We start from the raw sequence: 14034 nt of genomic DNA, 5'->3' as shown, positions 1-14034 counted from the left end.
TAAAAGCACACTTCTTTCCTCTGTGCCTCATTGTGTAGCTTAATTTTCACAGAGGAAGGAGATTTTTATATTTTAATTAGGTATTCTACCTATCCCAAGAGATGCTAATTTTTCCTTTTAAAAACCCCATCAGACTTATTTTCTTTACTGACATTAAAGGGGTGAAAAGTAAAATCCAGTAATGAAAATTAGACTTGCAGTGTACCTAAGTCCTGAAGCAGGGGAGAAGCTGCTCTTAGGTTGTGCTGCTGTGGCTCTGAGGGCTCTTAAAAGATGAGTACTATTCTCTTTCTGCCCCTAACTAGTTTTGCAGTTGTTCATGTGCTGTCCATGTCCTTAATTCCTCCATCTGAAAATGGAGGAGCATGGAAAATATGCTGGGTTTGTAGGACCTGTGGAAAAACACTCAAAACACCAAGTTCTGTGTCACAGTGCTCCACTAAGGGAAAGGAAACAACTGCTACTCTTGACCAGGAGTGAGGTACTTGCCTGATTTTAATGGGTTCTTGATGTTGCACTTGTGTTGACTTTGCCCATACTTCACTCAGCTTGTGCTCCCTCCCCGATCTCCACAGCCTTTCCCGCTGGCTCCGAGTCCTGGAACAAGTTGTTTACAGCAACAAGGGCTATCTCAAAATCCTTGACTTTGCAATCCATCTCAGCTGCCTGTCAGGGCTTATTGTGAATGTACATCCTCCAATCAATCCTAGACAAGGGAGCCTGTCCTGTGTGCCAGGTCCTCTCTCCCTGCGGCAGGAAATGCTGATTAGCTCTTCCTCCTGCTCCTTCTAGGCAGGTTGCAGGTTCCTGCACCCAGAGATGTGCTTCAGACACCTCCCAGGCGTTGGTGTGTCCTGAGAGGTGGCTCTAGCAAAGCCAAGATTACCCCAGCAAATGCCGAAGTATTTTTATTCATGAGTCCATTACAAACTGTATGAGGCTTTCCAGCCCAGCCAATGCTTTGAAGAATTTGAGTTCCTTGTGTGAGGATGGTAAAGCCCTGCAGAGATCACTGGGAGGGACAAGAAGGGTGTTTGTCACCTGCAAAATGAGCATTTTTCATGTGTTAAGAACAGATATGTACAGGCTTCGTAGCAGGTTTAGAAAATCCCTCTTGGGATTTTCAAAATAAAATCCCTGCCCTCTATTTTAATTTTGCCTTCCTTCTTCATATTTTTTAAGCAATACTGGTGACTTCTTTTAAGAATCAAGTTTCTAACTTGAGCCTGGTTCTTTTTGGGGTGTTGGGTGTATCAGTCTTTGAGGTGTACATGTGGAGGTCAGGAACAACGTTATTTGCTGGAGAGTGCAGGTCCTACAAATTGTGCTACTGGAATCATGTCTCTCCCAGAGCATCTCCTTGCAAGGAGATATTTTTGTTTGGGCTTTTCTCCCTCCATTTATCCTCTTGGGAGTAGTTTACAGCTCCCTTAGGCATAGTTTGTTTGTGGGGGAATCGGAGCTATGAATATCACCCAAATCAACTTTCAAAGAGAAGGTGCTGATAGAAGAGTTGCCTCTGGTGCTTCTTCCCAGAAATGCTAAGAGGTAGCAGACTGTTTTCTCTAGCTTGAGACCACTTCATTCAACTCAATGTTATGGTGATTTGGGGTAGTGTCATCTCTGGGAATGCTGGGGCATCTCCTGCTTTAATCCATTTTTGAGACCTTGATAGAGCATGTAGGTGATACCTTTGAGGCTCCAACTTGTGATGCTGCACTTAATTTCTCTGTGTTAATTGTTGGCTCTCAGTCACTGACATATTCCTGTCAAAACCTTGTTATAATAGCTCGTATAGGAGCTACAAAACAAAAGCAGCTGGTGAAGAGATGGTTCAGAGAGCTGTACACACCTGTGACACAAACAGCATTTCATTCAGGCTTGTCAGTTTTATTTACCTGGCATCATAAGTATGAACCCGCCTCTCAATGAAAGTAGCAAAATAGAAATTCCGATGGCTTGCTGTATTATTGTCTAATTTTAGTTTCTCTTCTGGGAATTCACATAATCACCTCTTCAGGGTTATCTACCCTGATAGCTTTGTGTAGTGAATCTGTTCTCTTTTCCTGTTGTTGGAAAAACCTTTCTGGTACTGCACAGCTATCACCACAATAGAGCCGCAAGAATTTGTATTCTTTTTTCCTTATGAGAGCAACAACAGTAATTTATTTGGAGGGGGTTTTTTTTGTTATTCCCTAGAGTCATTCACCACTGAAAAAAGACTCCTGTGCTGGGGTGGAGTAGAGCAGCGTATTGCATTTCACTCTCAGGGGCACACCCGAACAAAGAGAGGCCATTGAGAATTTTCTGTAATGTACAGTCCCAGCAAGACAGACAAGTGCCCAACTCCCTGTCTTGTACAAATTCGACATGTAAATAATGGAGCCACTTTTTTCCTGCTGGGATATGAAGCTTGGTGTCGTTTCTTAGGCTAGCCTTGCCGCAGAAATGCAGGATGCCAAGGGAATGGGGAAATGCTCACCCTTGCCTGATTGTGTGATTACTGTAGGTATAGCTGTGCTCATTGCTGATGGAAAGCTCTTGGGGTGGAGTGAGAGGGAAGAGCCTTTTCTGCGTTTGCTGTAGTAAAGGACACATTTAAGTGCGCTGCATCCAGAGCTTGTGGCTGTCAACTGTGACTCATCCCAGTTTGGTTTGAACTAGTCAGGAGAGGTTCTCAATTACTCAGTTTTGCATCAAAATTAATTCTGTAATGTTGGGATTGGTTTGTATTTTTGAGATGAGAGATTGTAAGAGTACTGTAGAGAAATGTCTTTACTTGCCTTGTTTGATAATCTCACTGCAGTGGTCAGGCTGTGTGACCAGGAGTGGCAAGGGTGTAGTCTAGGAACAGCTCATTTCCCTGTGGGACACCAGTCTTTCATTTTGACTGATGTTCCCATTGTAGCTCTGCTCCAAGCACTCCTCTACAATCTGTGCTCGGAAGGGTCGGTGGTGCTCCTTTGGCCACTATTTCCTGCAGTTAAGGCTCCTTAGCCAGTGTTTTGTGTCTGGGGGGAGCCATGGAGTATGACTTGTGGAAGAAGCACAGATAACAAGCACCCATCTGTTCTTCTTTTTCATCCCTTCAGGATGTCCGGGTGTCCCTGGTTAGAATTCTTCTCTGGATAAGATAGTGGAGATGTCACTGTGGGGCAGTTAGGGCAGAAAACAATAGCAGGTCAAGTCTAAAAAACAAGATTGATCAGTTAGTACATCTCTGCTGTCACTAAGGGGCAGAGCTGCTCTGGGGAGGTCAAGGCTGGAGCTGTAGCCCACGTCCCTTCTCTCTGATAAACTTCCAGGAGAGCAGTCACACTCGCTCTTCTGGAAGCGTGGCGTCAGAAGCTTTACTGAGAGGAAGGCTACAAGAGCCACAGCCCGTGCAAGGACTTCCAAGCCTCTGTCCCTTGAGTGGTGGCTCTTCCTTGGCTCAGTGAGATGTTCCAGTACTTGGTTTTCTGTATTTACTTTGTTGTTCAGCTCCAGCCAGTGTCTTTGATGGGTGAGTAAAGAGGCATTGGCGTATTTCTGTTTGCTATCTCTAAGGTTCACAGTGAGCTTTGGTGTTCTTAGGTGAAGGTGGGAGGAATATCCCTTTTCTTTGAAGGTGATATGAAATTTCTCCCAGTTGGAAAGATTCTTCTGTTGCAGAGTGTGTAAGTTTCCCATACTGGGAGAATCTCTATTGCTAAGGAACTGTGGGGTTTTCCCCTCCCTTTGGAGAACAGACTCTAGACATTATACTGCCTTTTCACATGCTTCCTTGACAAATCTGAGCTGAATTTAGTGCTGTAATGCAGTGCTGCTCCCTTTATTGCTTAGTTGTGCTGGAGCAGAGACCTCCAGTTACACAATGCAACCAGGATTAATCTCTGCAGAATGAGGGACTCAGCAGTGCTCGCTGGAGCCTGATCTGTCACCCAGTGTATCTGCTACCATGTCAGCCAGAGAACTAATGATAGCATTGAGCGTACAAGTGGAAAAGCTTTGCTTTGTAGCTAATGCTTGTCAGCCTCAGTTGTTTAGGCCACGCAAGAAGCATTGAGAAGGAAAAGAATTGAGCCAAGAAAAATGAAAAATAGTGAGCTAGTGCAAACCCCCAAGTTTGTTGTTTGGGGAGAAGAGGTGATCAGTCGCTTCTCTATTTTTGTGGAATGTTTTTCTTAAAAACTCAATTGAATCAATTAAAATTAAAAAACTGCTGCCAAAGACTGCTTGGTGTCTGCAGGGGGGCTGGTGTGGGGCAGCACTGGCAGTCCAAAGGTGGCTGTGAGCATCTGCAGTGTTTCAAAGAGCACTGCTTGTTTTTTCTGCTGGTTTGCTTCCCCCTCACTCCTGCCAGAAGCTCTCAGGGGAGTGAAGGATGTGAGGGAATGCTACTTCAATTCCCCTGATGTGCTTTCTTCTAGCTCCCTCTGAGCTGCTGCATATTCATCTTGCTAAATTTGGTCTTTAAATTATCTTCTGGATGTTTAGGAGACATTGTACTCTCTAGATGAGCGTTCCCAGAGTCTGTCTACAAACGGTATTTCATAATTGCATGAAAGCTAATGAGAGTGTTGGTATTTTTAGTGCTGCCCAGCTGGGAAGCTGACAGGGCATTGCTGCTTCATCTTGTTTGGCTTTTAACAACACAAAAACCTTTTCATCTTAGTGACTCACCCTAAGGCCACACCAAATCCTTTTGTGGAAACCAAGGGAATTACACTGAGGGAAGCCCAGAGGAAGCTCTGTTCAGGACCTATCTTTTCCTTCTGGGAGAAGCCAAACCAACTTTTGCAGAACGAGATTTACAACGCTGCTGCTGTCTGTGGGTATGGGCAGGCAAGCAGAGGCAGGTGAAAAGGAGAGCTCACAAGGGAATGCCTGGTGAACCCCATCAGAGATTCTCTGCTGCATTCCCCTCTCTGCTGCTCAGGAGAACAAGGTTGGTTGTGGTGGCAGTGAATCAGCTCCTCTGTATATCTTTGAATTGTGGCACTAGAGATTCTTTCATAACCCAGATCCACACTTCCCTGTGCCAGCTCTGCAGCACTCCTGACTCTGGCAGCTGCTCCTGCCTTTTATGCTGGATTTGAGACCAGGCAAAAAACATGTCTGTGGCTGAGGAAGGCATGAGAGATGTTATATTTGTGAGATATTTCTATGAGGTAGCACATCTCTGGGACAGATAAACAGACAGAGGACACAGCTAAATAAGAGTGGCTTGAAGTCTCTTCTCTGAAGCACTTGTAGCTCCCACTTTAAAGTCAGTAAAACAAATCAAAATAAGGAACCTGGATTGTTTATGTTTCTAATAGAAAGAGCATAGCATTCCTCCCTCACCCAAACTCCATCACACTATTGTCAAAACAAAACAGCACAGCTTTAGAACTTCAAAAGAAATGTGTTGTGGAAAATTGAGGCTGATCCACTCTAAGATGCATTTTGTCAGAGTGATTGGTTTTATTAGCCTAATTTTAAGAAATAGTAATCAATTTTCCTTACTCAGGGCAGTATTTGCTTAATAGAGAGTTGCTTATCATGGATAAGTTGTGTGCTTAATCAGGTATTAAATGTGAGGCAAAATGGAACCTCTGGACTTTCAGTGAGGAAGCTGCCAAATGAGGGCTAACTAAGAGGAGACTGAAAATTTAATGAATGCTTAAATTCTTCATTTATGTTCTCCCTATGGTACTCTCATATTTTAATTATAAACACTCACTTCACTCACAAGTAGCTGATCTCCTGTGCAGGTCAGGAGGGTTTGTGGGCTTGCAAGGAACACAGCTGTGTAAAGGGTTTAACTTCCCAGAAGGTCCCAATTCAGACCTTCACGTGCTCTAGATTTTAAGATAATGAATAAAAAGGTTTGGCAGCTCAGCTGTGAGGGCTGACACTGGCTGTGGATGGGTTTTAAATGAGGCTGTATAACCTGTGTGAGATACAGTCCTTTGTTCCAAGGCAGCTGGCAGAGTTACCAGTGACTTCAGGAGGGGTTTGCAGGTGCTCAGTTAGTACTTGAACAAAGGATTGTTGTCCTAGGCTAGATCCCATGGTGTATTTCCTATAGCAAAATTATTACATAGACCTCAGATTTGCTTATATCTTGTTTTTTTCCTCCCTTCCAGGTAAATAGCAAGTCAGACTGTTGCATAATGTTGTTAATTTACTTGTTTCTCCAAAACCTTTAAGATGAGCTGTCTGAATTGTTCACAAGGCAATGAGTTTTCTGGTATCACCTTTTCTCCCCAGGGGTCTCTCTCTCTATCACAACAGTTCTGTTAAGTCAGGGACTGAGAAAAAAAACTCTTTTGTAATTATCTGTAAACACCTTGGTTTGATATCTACCAGCTGCTCTCTCTGTGTGTCCCAGCCCTGGACCCCTGCTCTGCCTATGTTAGCCTGAATGAGCCCTGGAGGAACGCGGAGCACCGGATCAACGACTCTCACGGGCAGCCCACGTGTGACAGCAGCATCGATGGCGAGTGGTACCGCTTCACAGGCATGGCTGGTGACGCCATGCCCACCTTCTGCATCCCCGAGAACCACTGCGGCACCCACGCTCCCATCTGGATGAACGGCAGCCACCCACGTCAGGCCGATGGCATTGTGCAGCGCCAGGCCTGCGCCAGCTTCAGCGGAAACTGCTGCCTCTGGAACACCACCATCGAGGTCAAGGCCTGCCCAGGAGGGTACTATGTGTACCACCTCAGCAAGCCCAGTGTCTGCTTCCATGCCTACTGTGGGTGTAAGTCACCTTTCTGACCGCCCTCACCCTGTGTGTTGGAACCCTGGAAGCTGAGAATTTTAGGCTTTCTGTGCTAAAAGACACTGACCCTCAAGCAAGAACTACACTTGACCTGGGGCCATGGAACGGGCTTCCAAAATTGAGTGATAGCACTGGGATTATGGGTGTGTAGTTTGGATGGAAGTGTGTATTATCACAGGGTGCAAAACTTGGGATTTAAGGTTTTAGTATGTAGTAAAATATATAAGGCAAGATGGAGGTTTAAGGGCATAGGCTAAGTTCTTCTTTCACCTTCTCCTTCATGGGTTTGGCTGATGTTTTGTAATTGGGTGAAAAATTCTGCATTGTGGACCACAGGTGTCTGGTTATTGGGCTAAAAGTAAAAATAATGTAGATGTAATCTCATTATTGGATAATTTATGCTTAAAAGACCTTGGAAAGGGTTAGACACAGCCATTTTTCGCTTTGTGTAGTGGTTGCATATTCATTAAATTCTGGTCATAGTACTCACTCTTTTTCTGTGGGAAAGAGGGCTAGGAGAAAAGCAAAGCAGGCTCAACCTTAAAAATGAATAAATAGTTTTATTAACACACACTAAAAGAATGGAAAGACAAAGTTGGGAAAAAACTAAAACAAAACAGAATGAAACTTTAAAAACACTCTTCCCTCTCCTTATAAACTGTTAACTTTTCTACAAAACAACATAAAGAGACAAAACTTATAATTTGTAGTCAGTTTTACTATTTGAAAATAGTCTTTCATCAATTCTTTAGAAGAATCTCTCTTAGAGTAATGGATCCCACTGGCAACCGATAACAGTTCTCTTGTGGGTTTTCAGCTGTCACAAAAACAGCTGCCCAGGGAAACCTGACTTTGTGACCCCTTCCATTAGCAGTTTCCCAAGCTGCTTATGGGTCATGGGTCTTAGACTTTTCCATATTGGAGTGTCACCTTTTAAAGATGAATAACTTTAAAGGCAAAGGTTTCTTCATCTCAAGATACAGAGATATCTTCTCACTTCTTCACTGGTGCAGAGGGCTTCTCATCTCTATCTTTGTTCAAGCATCTTATAGGATTAATATTACTTAGTCCATCACAAACACCTTTGCTCAAATCCACACATAAATCTAAACAATCATCTTCCCAAATGCATATCTTTCTCATGATTTAAAGGGATAATCTAAATATAGAGTTTATTTCTATGGCTCAATAAGAATGGAACAACCAACTCCTCAACCCTCTGTCCCAATAGTCTTTTCACTCTTGCTCTACTGACTTCATGCTGTTTCTTCTTTATGTTCACTCTGTCTCTTTCTTTTCTCTCTCAGAGAAGGGCCAAGCCATGGAAGCTTCATGTTGCCAGGAAAGGGTTAAATCTGCCCAGAGTCTCTTCTCTCCCGAAGTAGCTCCTGGTATTAGATGTTCAAGGCTGTGCTGGTGAGGGAGGAAGAACTCACACAGGAGATCAGAGCACCCGGGCAGTCCAGAATTACAGAAATACCAGGCAGGATCATAAATGCCTTCTCAGCCGACCCCTCGGTGTAAATCAGGGTGGCCTCAGCCTAAATGGTGCCCATGGCTCTTATCAGGGGCCCAGCAGAGATCCCTCCCTGCTCCAGGGAAGTTTAGAGAAAGTAGCTGTTGTAAAGCAGCAACCTCTCCTTCCCCTCACACCCAGGAGCTGATGGAATCCGGCCAGGTCTCAGGCCAGCTCCCCCCCAAATGGGAGAAGCAGCAGGCCCAACTCAATGTTACCTGTCTCTGACCAAAGGAAAAAAAAGGGCTGACCTGCAGGAAATCAAAATGTTTTATATGGTACTTCCCAAAGTTGTAGCTGAAATTTTTTAGTGGTTAAAACATGCCAATATTCCAACTAACCCTCTGATAGGTCTCTGTCCTTTCTGAAGCAATTCCCAGGTCCTGAACTGGAAAATCATTTTACATTCCTCTATGACTAAAGAACTGAACTGTACTAACCCATGACACTTTGTTAGATAGAGTTCACAACTTGTGAGACTGTACTATAGGTAAGAATTAATAAACAACTGAGTCTGAACACGAAACTGCATCTCTCGAGCATTAGGTTCGAAGAATAGAAGATAAGAAAACCCACACCTGTGGTCCCTGGGAGGCTTACTGGCTTCTCCAGGTGGTGGCCTGTCCATGTAGGATCAGCGAGGCAGTTTCACCTGCTTTCTCCACTAGCAGGATTTTTCCACAGCTGACTTGGCATTAGTAATTTAATGCTCCCTGTGGGCTCTGTAGTTTGTCTTGGCACACTACCAAAATTTGTATCTCTGACTTGCAGTAATTAAGCTTGCTTGTTCTCTGCAGCTTCAGCATGTCAGCTTTCCCAGCATGGGCCAGGTCTGTAACTGAGGGTGGGACAAATCCCGTACTTTCCTTGCATGCTCAGTGTTGTGTGCTGACATTGTTCTTGTCATGCCCTAGATTTTTACGACATCTGTGATGTGGTGGATTGCCAGGGCTCCTGCGTGGACATTGGTGACTGCACGTGTTCCCCAGGTACAACACTAGGACCTGATGGCCAGACATGCCTTGGTAAGGGTGGAAATCAGCTGTGCCAGTTACTGATGCTTTTCTTCCCTTTGTTTCATTGCTCACATCTCAATCCCTTGCCTTACAAAGCACTATAAAAAAAGACATATCCTGACAGGAGTTTTCCCCTTTGCTACCTAGAACTAGGGCTACAATTCAGTAAATGGTTCTAAGGCATGACATCCCATGACTGCATCAATTCTGGTGCCCCTGGAGCTCCACTTTTGTGAGGCTGGATTTGCTTTCTGCATGGTTCAGCTGCTGAAGGCAGTAGCAGAGTCTCTTTGCAAGATCATGGTGCAGGATGGTGTGGTATCACCGTGGCAATCTAGAAGTGCTGCGCAATCTGGCTTTAGAGATTTCCTCTCAGATGCTCCATTGTATCGCTTTCCTCCATAACCAGTTTTGCTGGCTGTTGTAGGGCTGCACACTAAACTCCATCTTTCTTCCTGCCCTTTTGAGACATTGTCTAGGGCCTGGGTCTTTGAGGCTTACAAAAAACAGTGTCCCACCACAGTCCCTGCAGTGGTTAGGCAGCGTGACAAGGGGGTATTTGGAGAGCTGGCACTTGGTGGCAGAGATCAGCATGGCCAGCAGGGAGGTGAGAGCAGAGTGGGGAGTGTAGGCTTTGGAGATTTGTGGGGGAATCTCTATGAAGTTCTGAGGAGAGAGTGGCTGTGGTTGTGTGTGTGGTGCAGGGGGAGAGCACCTGCACAGATATGTCTGGAAAATGATGGGACAAATCAAGGGGCTGGGGAGGGGTAGCTGTTGGGGAGCTGCAGAAGCCACACTGATGGATAGGGTGATATAAGGGAGAGGAGGGAGGAAGGGGTGTTGGGGGGAGGAGGAATCTCATCTGTCACTTGATTTGGTGTTGAAGCTGAAAGCAGAATTGGTCCAGGAGGCTGTGTCACAGCTCAGTCTGTTCTGCAGGGGCTACACCTGACAAAGCAGGCATGGGTGGTTTCTTTCTTTGCACGCCTCATGTCTGTGAGCACCAGGGCAGGGCCCACAGTCCTTCCAGTGTGTGGAAGGAGCAGCCTCATCCTGGTGCAGGAGTTACACTTGCTCACGGTGATTCGGGGGGGGAAAGGCTTTTGCATAACCAGCTCCACTTGTCTGCAGCCAAGGGGCTGACTGAGCTCTCTCAGATAATTAAAAGCATTTATTGGCTGCTTCTGTGCAAGCCTTCCAGTCACAGAAATGCCCCTGACAAGCGCTAGCACTCAGTGACTCTGTGGCAGACTCAGAGGAAAGGATTTCCTGCAGCAGGGGAGGCACACAGGAGTCCTGAGCCTGTCTGTGTGTGCTGCAGCTGCTTGCATCCCCCCATTGAGCAGGATTTCTGAAATGAGATTCCCAAATGGCAGAGCACCTCAGCTGGAATGATCACACTGGTTCACCTACCTGCAGCCTCTTGTGTGGCTCTGTGATCTTTTTAATAACTTTCTATCGTGCTGAGTAATTGTGCAGTCGCATCTCTGAGAGCAACTGTGCCCTCCTTACGGAGAAACCAAATAAATCCCTGTTTGCCTTCCTAAACAGAGAATGTGTTTCCTTTCCTAGCTCCCTTGAAGGGGGAGACTGAAGCTACTGCAGTAATGCAGCAGAGAAGCTGTGGCTGCCCCATCCCTAGAAGTGTCCAAGGATGGGGCTGGAAGCAACCTGGGATAGTGGCAGGGGATGGAACACAATGAGCTTTAAGGTCCCTTCCAACCCAGTCCATTCTGTGAATGTTAAGCAGCTCTGTGCACCTCTCTGTTCTTCTTGGTATAGTAGCTGCTTTTAATCCCAGAGCAGAACGGCTGATCCTGACTTATATTTTCATTTAGGGGTTAAATAAGGTCTTAGACTTCCTGTCGTGCATCCACCAACTCAGTGCATTGCCTTTGACTTCTTCAGTGCCTGGATCTAAGTTCTACTAAGCTGTGGTTAAAATCAGCTCAGCACTGTCCCAATCCAGTCTCAAGACAACCAGCTTGCATCCTAGAAATGCTGCTTGTGGGGAAGAGCAGGGACAGAGATCTATGTGTGCTGTAGAACTTGGAAGGACCAGTCAGGGGAATTTCTGGGCCTGGCCCTTGACCAAGACCATCTCTAGGCCCTTCTAACATTTCTGTGCCTTTGCCAGTAGCCCTTTCCCTCTTCGCCTGCTGTTTTTAAGCAGCTTTAGTTTATTTTTAGAAGGGAAAGTGTGGAGCCTGTCACGTGTGTGAAAAGAGTGTCTGTGTGAGCCTCTTGGACATGCTTTCTGCCTCCTAAGGCAGGGTACCGGCTAAGTTTATGGCTAAAAATACTCAACTCACTTTGCTTGTGGAAGGAGGCACCACCACCAGCTGCTAGCTGTGGATACTGTGCATGTGTGGGACCACAGGTACCTGAGAGAGCTTATCTCTGACCTGTTTGTTAAAATGGTACTTTTCCTTTTTCTTGGTTTTAAGCTTCTGACACCTAATAAAAGCCAGCTTCTAAGCTGTTTTGATGAAACTCCATGTGAACCTTGATTGATAACTTCAGCATCCTGGCCTTCCTAAGAGAGGCTCAGCAAGAGCAATGTCTGTCCCTTCCTCTCTGTTTAATTTGCTTTTTGCGCACAGAGATTAAATCAGGTTGAGGAATTAGAATCTCAAAGATCAAAGTACCATTTAAAAAAAAAAAGGGCAGATGGACATAGAGCAACTTTAGCCTTTAAAAAATAGTTAGGAGGAGTTTTCGGAGCTTTACCAAGAGATTCAAAAGCTACTGTCAGTGTTACTACTTTTAGTGGGATTATTTATTACATCCCAGAGCTTGTTTTTTTCAGATGAAAATGAGTGCGAGCAGAACAACGGAGGCTGCAGCGAGTTCTGTGTTAACCTGAAGAATTCCTTCCGTTGCGAGTGCGGGGTTGGGCGCACGCTCGGAAGTGATGGGAAAACCTGTGAAGGTGAGGCATCAGCTACCCCAGGCTGCTAGAAGCTCTGTAAGTTGTTCCCTTGCAGCACTGGCTCTCTCTTGGCTCCTTGCACCTAGGATTAAATGTCACTGATATCACCTCTATGCTTGCCAGAGAGGTTGATACTAAAATATCCTTCTAAGCAAGCAGAGAGAAATCTCCTTATTGTTCTCCTTGCCTTGTCCATTTCTGTTAGGATTTTCCTGTGTTTATCTCCATGGGGGAAAGGTAGCAGTGGATCTGGAAGATTGGTTGCCCAGGCAGAACTTGTTGCCAGTATTGTTGGGATTTGACTCTGGAGATTTATGTGGTAGAGTTTTATGGGGGCATATTTAGCAGCACAGGGTTTTGGCAGCTCACGTGAGGCATGGGGTAATGTCATGACATTAGATTTGAACATGAGGATCACTTTAGCCTCTCAGGATAGGGATTGAGGAGAGGGGCTGCCAGTCTGCAGACAGAAGTTGAATTTGGGATTAAGTGGTACTTGGCTCTTTGAGGTCTGTGGGTTCTGCTCCTCCATGCAGCTGCCACAGTTACTTCACAGTGCTGGCACAGCACAGGTTGAAAACCCTTGATAAATTTAGACTGGTGGCTTAAAGTCCAAATTGTGGGCCTGAGGTGCTGCCACTAACAATGTGCAGGCATCCTTGATCAGAAATAGGCAAACCCAGCAAAAATTGATGTGTGCCTGATGTTTTCTGTGGTGAGTTGTGGAAAAGCACTGTGCCCCCTCACAGCAAAGTTGCTATGCGGTGTTCACAGATGCTAAGGGGCCTCAGGCAAAATAAACAACTACAGATGAGCCTCACTTTCCAGCTACCCAGAAGAGCTAAATCTGCTCTCTGAGCTCTGAGATGGTACGTCTCTCATCCAGGCAGTGATACTTTCCTGGGAAATGTTGCTGTGCAGAGTGCTCCTTTAATACTTGTCAACTTGTGTGGGGCCAAAAATGGTCTTTGAGCTTTGTCCCTGCCACATCCAGCTCTGAGCTGCTGAGTTCACATAAATGAACTGTGCAATTTTTGTTCCTGAGTGCTGCACTCTTCTGACAGGGTTGGAATAGTATGTTTGGAAAGTCATTTGTTTCTGCTATTCCCCACGATGGCTTTTAAGGCCTTTGATATATAATTTAATTTCCCTTCTGTACGAAGGATGGTGCCTTTCACAAGTTTTACCCTGCTGCTGGGGATTTTTACAATCTTGTTAGTGAGTTTTATTTCTGAAGATGTGCCCTTAGCTTTGTGGGCTGGTAGAGAATGGGATGTGAGGTGTGAACCACCTTACAGCTTGTTGCTAAAAAGAACAAATGCAAGAGATTTAGCTTGATTACATGAGCTGGTGAGGCTGAGTAGAGTTTAAAGTATCTAAAAATTTATGTTATGAAGCTTTAACCATTGCTTTGACTCACATAGGGTGTTCAGGCCATTATTTTCTGTGCATTGTATAGGATTGAGTGTGGGATTTCTACTCTTTCCTTTACATTTCAGTGAAAAAACACACAGTGATTTCTGATGGCAGGCTCAGGGAGAAATATTTTATATTTATGATTTGCTTATGTTCTGTTATTTTACTGAGAACAGTAAAATAGCAGAACATAAGCAAATCGTAATATAAAAAATACACTCAAAATCATACTTATCTAGCATATTCATCTCAAAGGGTTAAAAAAATCAAGCTAAACTGCTTTTTTATTTGAAAGAAAAAAAAATCATGACGCTCTACATGAGTAGAGTGTAAAATGAGTAAAAGTGTACAAAAAAAGGGGTCTCCACCTCATTTTCGGGGAAACAAACTGTTGCCTTTG

General features: G+C 44.9%; 1 protein-coding gene across 5 annotated transcripts in view; it reads left to right on the top strand.

Annotated features, from left to right (window-relative positions):
* The window catches only part of OIT3 (oncoprotein induced transcript 3), a 32728-nt gene that overhangs the window by 1559 nt on the left and 17135 nt on the right, over positions 1 to 14034 (top strand). For 2 of the 5 annotated variants that reach the window (XM_040070710.2, XM_040070706.2), the window contains exons 2-4: positions 6359 to 6733; positions 9185 to 9295; positions 12096 to 12218. In XM_040070710.2, coding sequence (XP_039926644.1) covers positions 6490 to 6733; positions 9185 to 9295; positions 12096 to 12218 — 478 coding nt within the window. In that variant the 5' untranslated portion in view covers positions 6359 to 6489. Of the gene's footprint in view, positions 1 to 431; positions 3506 to 4490; positions 4931 to 6358; positions 6734 to 9184; positions 9296 to 12095; positions 12219 to 14034 lie in introns of those variants that run through there. The other 3 variants (XM_058421485.1, XM_040070708.2, XM_040070709.2) reach the window with 3 other exon arrangements.

The sequence above is a fragment of the Hirundo rustica genome, chromosome 8, assembly GCF_015227805.2.
Source record: "Hirundo rustica isolate bHirRus1 chromosome 8, bHirRus1.pri.v3, whole genome shotgun sequence".
NCBI classification, from domain to species: domain Eukaryota; kingdom Metazoa; phylum Chordata; class Aves; order Passeriformes; family Hirundinidae; genus Hirundo; species Hirundo rustica.
Note: the sequence above shows the minus strand (reverse complement) of the source record. Positions and strands in the feature narration are given on the sequence as shown.